We start from the raw sequence: 6,340 nt of genomic DNA, 5'->3' as shown, positions 1-6,340 counted from the left end.
TGACAAGTTTAAAGACCGTAACATAATTCACTAGATTTTATACTGTAATAATTCTTTAGCGCTCAGATACATGGAAAATATTCACAGAAAAAATGTACTCTATTTGTTCCAAATTAGTCAAGTTCGGATGTTCCTCGGTCTGTTTCTCCGGCATTGGGGAACTTTTGACTGTCCAGAGGGTGTTCGGCGGGTCAGGTTCCAGTTTGTTTTAGTTTATTTCAACTTATTTTTTCTCATAAAATACTGTTGAATAATCCAAAATCATCCAAAATCAGCCGAACGGGTGACAGGCCCAACCTCACGGAGCCTACGAGTACCACTGTCGCAGACAGGCGGGCCCCGAGATGCTCCACTCCAGCCCGTCGTCTCCAGAGTCCAGAGTCCAGAGTCCAGCCCCGCCGCCCCCAGCACCAACCACCCCCCCCACCACACGGAAGGGCGGAAGGCGGAAATTCCCCACGCGCAAGCGTTTGCCTCGTTGCTTGGCGTCCATCTGCCGAAACAAAAGTCGCCGTTCTCCCTTCGTCGCCTCCCCTCACCTCCGCCGTCGCCTCCCCCCACCCCTCCACCGGCACGTTTGACCTTGTCCACGGCTCGCCCGTTCCCCTCCTCCGCCTGCTCCTCCGTCCCCGTCCTAGGTTTAGTGCTCCACAGAACCCAATCACCACCCCCGCCCCGTGCCTCCCGAAGAGCAGTTGCCTTGCCGCTTGCTGCGCGGTCCATATGGTGGCCCCCGCGTCGGCGTGAGGGCTGCGCGCGCACGTGGTGTATATCGGGAGGAGGTAGATGGGGCCCGCCGCCGGAAGCGGCGTCGTGATCAGGGCCGCTGTGGTGGGGCTCGTGCTGCTCGGCATCGCCCTGGCCCCGCCGCTGGCCGCGGCGCTGCGGCCGCTCCGGGAGCGCGTCGCGTCCGTCGGAGCCGCCGGTTCGTGGGGCGATGAGGTGATTATAGTTCTGAGATAATTAGTACTAGCGTCTATTGCTCTGGAACTATTAACTCTATTGGTATGTTTGTGACAGTTAGCTGCTTACAATCTGTGTGTTTGTGCAGCATGCCTTCTTCAAAAGGGATGAGAACGATATAGGCCCGTATTCATGGAATATTACGGGAATTTATAAAGGTAACCTCTGTCATTTCCATAGTCCTGTGATGGTTATGCAATACTCGTTTTTTGAGTGTTAGCTTTGGTTTCCCTTTCTCTTAAAATTGTGTTTTCTTAGCTTATGTTTCTGTTCAAGACTCAATATGAATGACCATTGTTTTCGAAATGCATAAATTAGGATGATTACCTGCCTTCAGGTTTAGATATGCCATGTTGGCTGGGAAATCCAAGTTTGTTGGGGTAGACTATAGATGAAAACCCAGCAAAGGGCCATCAAAAGGGTTGGCTGGCAGACAAATAGTCAGATATACCATTTAAAGCATTGGAGTATGTCCTTTAATTCTTAAGAGTTCACTGTTGCAGCCTTTGAAATTCTATTATCTGGGACTTTTGGCATTACTGATTTTATTCTTAAGAAACCAAATGATATTTATTTTATTGGGCTATTCCAGACAACTGAGTGGCATCAAATCTTATTCTTAGTACCACTACCATATTTCCAAAATTTTGTGGTTTCTTTATTTTTTCCCTCTCATTATTGTTTAGAGACGTCCTTGTGCCTAATGTGTTCCTCATGTTTGCACATAATATTGCTGAGACTCTAGAGATGTCTTGTTCTTAGGGTCCATTTATTGCTGCTATGTCCTACAGTACACATGTTGGAATCTTTAACATTTTCTTCAATATTATGCTGTAATGACTTCAGAAAAAGATTCAAGCCATGGTCACTCCCAGTAAAAGTAGTTGTGTGAATATTTATGAATCAGATACATATATTATGTGATCCAATGTTAAGTGCACTGGCTCGATTACCATAGTCTCGAAATAACCTTAATAAAACATACACAACTGTGCCCCCCTCCTCCCCTGATTGTACCCAATTATTGCTTTTCTATATATTGATTACTACTGTTTTTGTGTCAGTATTACTTCAACTTGTGTATAACATTGGTTCAAAAAAAATTGTGTACTAACACAACCATTTTATGGTCTAGGGAGCTGGACCTTTGCTGGTGCCACAAATGGTTCGTCTAGGTTTCTTGAGTTTGTGGAATCTAAAGGTGACTCGGTTCTTGAATTGTTGAGCACTCCAACAAAGATAAGCGGGGTGCATTATGTTCAGGTAGATCGAGGTCCTTTCTTATTACTATATTACTTTTGAAAAAAATAAATAAAACAACTATCACATGAACTAAGTGTTGTGCCTTGGTCATACTTGCTTTTCTTTTGTCATTCTAGTTAAGCCCACATGAAAGAAATCAGGTATTTGTTTCATTTTCAACCTGAGGTAACTGTAATCGAGAATGCTATTGCAAGCCTGGTTTGTATGCAGAGGTTGCTCTTGTTTAGGGTTATAGTAAATAAAATGACACTTTTTAATTACCAACCTTGAGCTAACTATGATTATGGATGTTGTTGCAAGCTTGACCCTTTTCCTCAGCATGCTGTAGGCACTGATTACTTTCCTTACATGGACAGGGTTCAATTACATTCCATGATGTCATTGACAATGCCCACGATGGTGGAGTGGCTCAAATAAGGTTAGAAGGAGTGTACATATGGCCTTTTAGACAACTCCGCATGGTATCAAACAGGTAACTGCCTTATTTTCTCTTTGTAACTGAAGGTCTGTTTGAATTTCATTCTTCCGTGGAAAGTTTCTTGTTAAATAGAAACATTTTAGACGCCCTCCTTTCGTTGTATGACCTAGTGAAACTTTATTTTGTCCTTTTTAGTGGTGCAGATGGTGAACCACTTCAGGAAGAGGATTACTTTTTGTCAAATCCATACCATTTGGTAAGCTCACAAATTTAGCTTGTTTTGTTTTTGAGTACTACATGGATATTATTTCATAATGTATCGTTCAAAATTCTGTTTTGCTTCCTGAGTTTTCACAAGCTTCTTGGTATCCATCATACGTTTGTCTAAGTTGTCTTCAAATGTGCATTTATCTAGTACTCAGAAGATCTCTTATAATTAATGAGCATGTTTATGAAATATACTTTTACCTGGTTGATTTGTAACAGCTGCGGATTTTCTCCTCTCAAGTGTTCCAAGAATCTTCTGAAGAGAAGAACCAAAGGAAGAATTGTAAGATTCAAATTGTACCACTCAAATACTATATATCGCCTCTTGCAATTATTGATGTGTGTTATATCCACCTTATCAGCTCTCACATATGACATGGAGAAACATTGCAACACAGAAATAGCTGCTAAGGTTGTTCGTGTGTCATCTAACCCAAATGGTATGTAATTCCTTTACTTTATTCTTAAATTCATTCCACAATCAATTTGTTGTGCTTCATCATAATTTACATGTGGCACTAAACTTTTAGTTGGTAATTTCCTCATATTCAGTTACAGCTAAAACAGTATCTGCTTTTGCAAAAACTTTTTGTTTAACTAGATGGAGAACACGAGAAGTACCGTTTGGAGGGTTTGGTGGAGAGTCCAGCTGTCGATGATGATGGGGAATGCTTCTCTCCTATCTTATTGAATGCAACTTCTTTGAATGTTGAAGTTTATTACAACAAAGCAGTCAACTACACACTGATGGTTACTTTTGTATCCTCTGTGGCTGTTTTTATTTTCATTTTTTATGTTGATTTTATCTTCATTGGTCTGTCCAGTCTGTGGATTCCTTAACTAGGGTATGGTAGATCTCTTTCCTTCAAGTTTTGCTGCTGATTAGACAAATGGAGCATAGCAACACTCAATCCGTAAGCATTTCTTTTCCCTTTGAGAAACATGTAGTAAAACAAAACCACTTGCATTACATGGCTTCCAAGCTCATTTGCTTGAGTTGCTTATGTATTGCTTACAGGGAGCTGCTAAGGTTTCTATTTTAATGATTGGCCAACAAGCTATCATGGATGCATATCTCTGTCTACTTCACCTGACTGCTGGGATATTGGTTGGTGAGTACTGTGACTTGCATAATTTGTTTGTGCTCTGTTCTCTGACTGTTCCATTGTAACATCTGCTAATAATTTTTCTTTCCTTTGATTGTAAACTAAAACATGACAAAGTAGGATTTCATTTATTTCTGTTCAAGGATTTGTGCCTTTGTGGTCTGTATTTGGTTATATTTTCTTCAATATTCAGTCCCCTTTTGGTCAGTCACTTAATACATTTTTCTAAAAACCTGGTCAAAGTTAGGAAATTTGGCATAGGACAAAGCTAAAGTGATTATTGGAACATGGAGGGAGTATTGGCCTGCTTAACTTTTATTACTACTTCTGCATTGTGATTATAACTGAATAACACTTTCTTCTTATGTGTTTAACTTTCTACAGAGTCACTCTTTAACGCCTTCGCAACGGCTGCATTCTTCAAATTTGTTGTATTTTCTATTTTTGAAATGAGGTACCTTCTTGCTATATGGAAAGCAAGTAGGCCTTTAAACAGTGGAGAAGGTTGGGAGATAATGAGGCGAGAGCTGTCTGTTCTTTACAGCCGCTTTTGTAAGTAGTAACTATGCTCATTTGGTTTCTTTTCACTAAGAATCATGCCAATAGGAATGAATCCTAATCAACATAGTTTGCATACAGAGTGGTGGCATGCTTCTTGCCATATATTTGTTTCTATTGGAACTTACATGTGCAATCAATTTGACCTTTCCCCTGTTAGCTGGTTCTTGTCTACAGCATACCTTTGATGCCTCCTTTACCTGCTGCATGTAAATCACATTTACCCATGTTTTAGTTGGTAGGTGAAGTACTCGGTGCTTGCTATAAATGGAAACCTGGATATTCTGTTAGAGCTTTTAGAGTGTTCATTTCCTTTGTTAACTTGATACAAGATATCTTACCCCCTCCCTCCCAAGAATTTTTTTTTGCATCTTCCACATACCGGTACAAATGTTTATCTTTTTTCTTAACCAACTTTAAGGTATTCTTTAATTTGCTTTGTGCTCTGCAGATGGCATTCTTTTGGGAGGAATCCTTCTAATGTATGAGCTGCACAATTTCTTACGCCCACTTCTTCTCCTGATGTACTCCTTTTGGGTACCTCAAATTATCACAAATGTCATCAGGGACACAAGAAAACCTCTGCACCCGCAATATATTTTAGGCATGACAGTTACCCGCCTTGCTATTCCATTGTACATATTTGGTTGCCCTAGTAACTTCATGCGCATTGAGTCCGACAAGAAATGGTGCATAGCTGTTACAGTATTCATGGGTATCCAAGCAGCAGTGCTTCTGCTTCAGCACTATCTTGGTTCTCGCTGCTTTATTCCTCGCCAGGTAATAACTATATAATGTTATCATCGCACATGCATTCTGTTCTGCTGCATCATAGATGTATTTTAGTTGCCATTCATGCAGATAATCCTTTCCTTCGAAGGCTGTTTAGGTTGCCACTGTAGATGTGTTTCACTATTGAGCTGTTCCTTGTATTGATGTTCATAGCGCATTTTATTAGTGTCAGTTTTTAGAAGTAACCTATTGTGTCCACTTTCTACTTTTTTCAGATACTGCCTGAGAAATACTGCTACCACAGGAAGGTAGAGGATAGCACGAATCAGCCCATTGATTGTGTTATTTGCATGACTACAATCGACCTTACCCAAAGAACAAGTGAATACATGGTAAATTGTGAAATATTTTTGGCATTTCACTTTGCAGGCAGCTTTTACTGGTTACTCACCGTCCTTCCTCCTGCAGGTGGCACCTTGTGAGCATATATTTCACTCAGGCTGTTTACAACGTTGGATGGACATCAAGATGGAGTGCCCAACTTGCAGGCGCTCCCTACCGCCAGCTTAGATGAGGCTTTGTACCATATACTTAACAAGAAGTAGGTAGCTCAGCTTATACAAGGTATCGTGACTTCCTGTACCTTCTCCCCCAGAAAATCTGGTTTTCGTGCCCTCCATTTATTGTGTACGTTGATGTTTACAGGTGGGAACTGAGGTACAATAAGGTGAGGCTGCAACCGTGTGAAAGCTATCAACATAATTGTAGAAAAGTTTTATGCTATTGATTTCAAGAGGTCTTGTGTTGTACAAACTATTGTATCAAGCATCCCATGGAGAAATCCTCCTTCCCCGCCTATGCGGTTCTCACTGTTGCATGCCTTTGCCTGCTACCAGTATTTCGGCCCTGCGTTTTTGTCTGAGCGTTGTATAAAGGTTGTTAACACTGTGAAAGAGTTCCGGATGTGCATTCTTGATTTGGTGGACGCATTCTGATTTCTACATAATGAGCAGCGCCTTTTTTTTTTCTGTCC

The 6,340-nt window shown here is 41.1% G+C and overlaps 1 protein-coding gene across 1 annotated transcript; it reads left to right on the top strand.

Annotated features, from left to right (window-relative positions):
• The first annotated feature begins 418 nt into the window (after positions 1-418).
• LOC136542346 (transmembrane E3 ubiquitin-protein ligase FLY2-like) lies at positions 419-6,260 on the top strand. The gene is made up of 15 exons (XM_066534738.1): positions 419-942; positions 1,052-1,121; positions 2,099-2,226; positions 2,583-2,698; positions 2,840-2,900; positions 3,131-3,194; positions 3,274-3,351; positions 3,513-3,670; positions 3,766-3,825; positions 3,930-4,023; positions 4,402-4,569; positions 5,027-5,355; positions 5,583-5,699; positions 5,776-5,931; positions 6,013-6,260. The coding sequence occupies exons 1-14, from the start codon at positions 787-789 to the stop codon at positions 5,875-5,877; spliced, it is 1,701 nt and encodes a 566-aa protein (XP_066390835.1). The 5' UTR covers positions 419-786; the 3' UTR covers positions 5,878-5,931; positions 6,013-6,260.
• Positions 6,261-6,340: the final 80 nt, after the last annotated feature.

Source organism: Miscanthus floridulus, chromosome 3, assembly GCF_019320115.1.
Source record: "Miscanthus floridulus cultivar M001 chromosome 3, ASM1932011v1, whole genome shotgun sequence".
Lineage (NCBI taxonomy): Eukaryota > Viridiplantae > Streptophyta > Magnoliopsida > Poales > Poaceae > Miscanthus > Miscanthus floridulus.
Note: the sequence above shows the minus strand (reverse complement) of the source record. Positions and strands in the feature narration are given on the sequence as shown.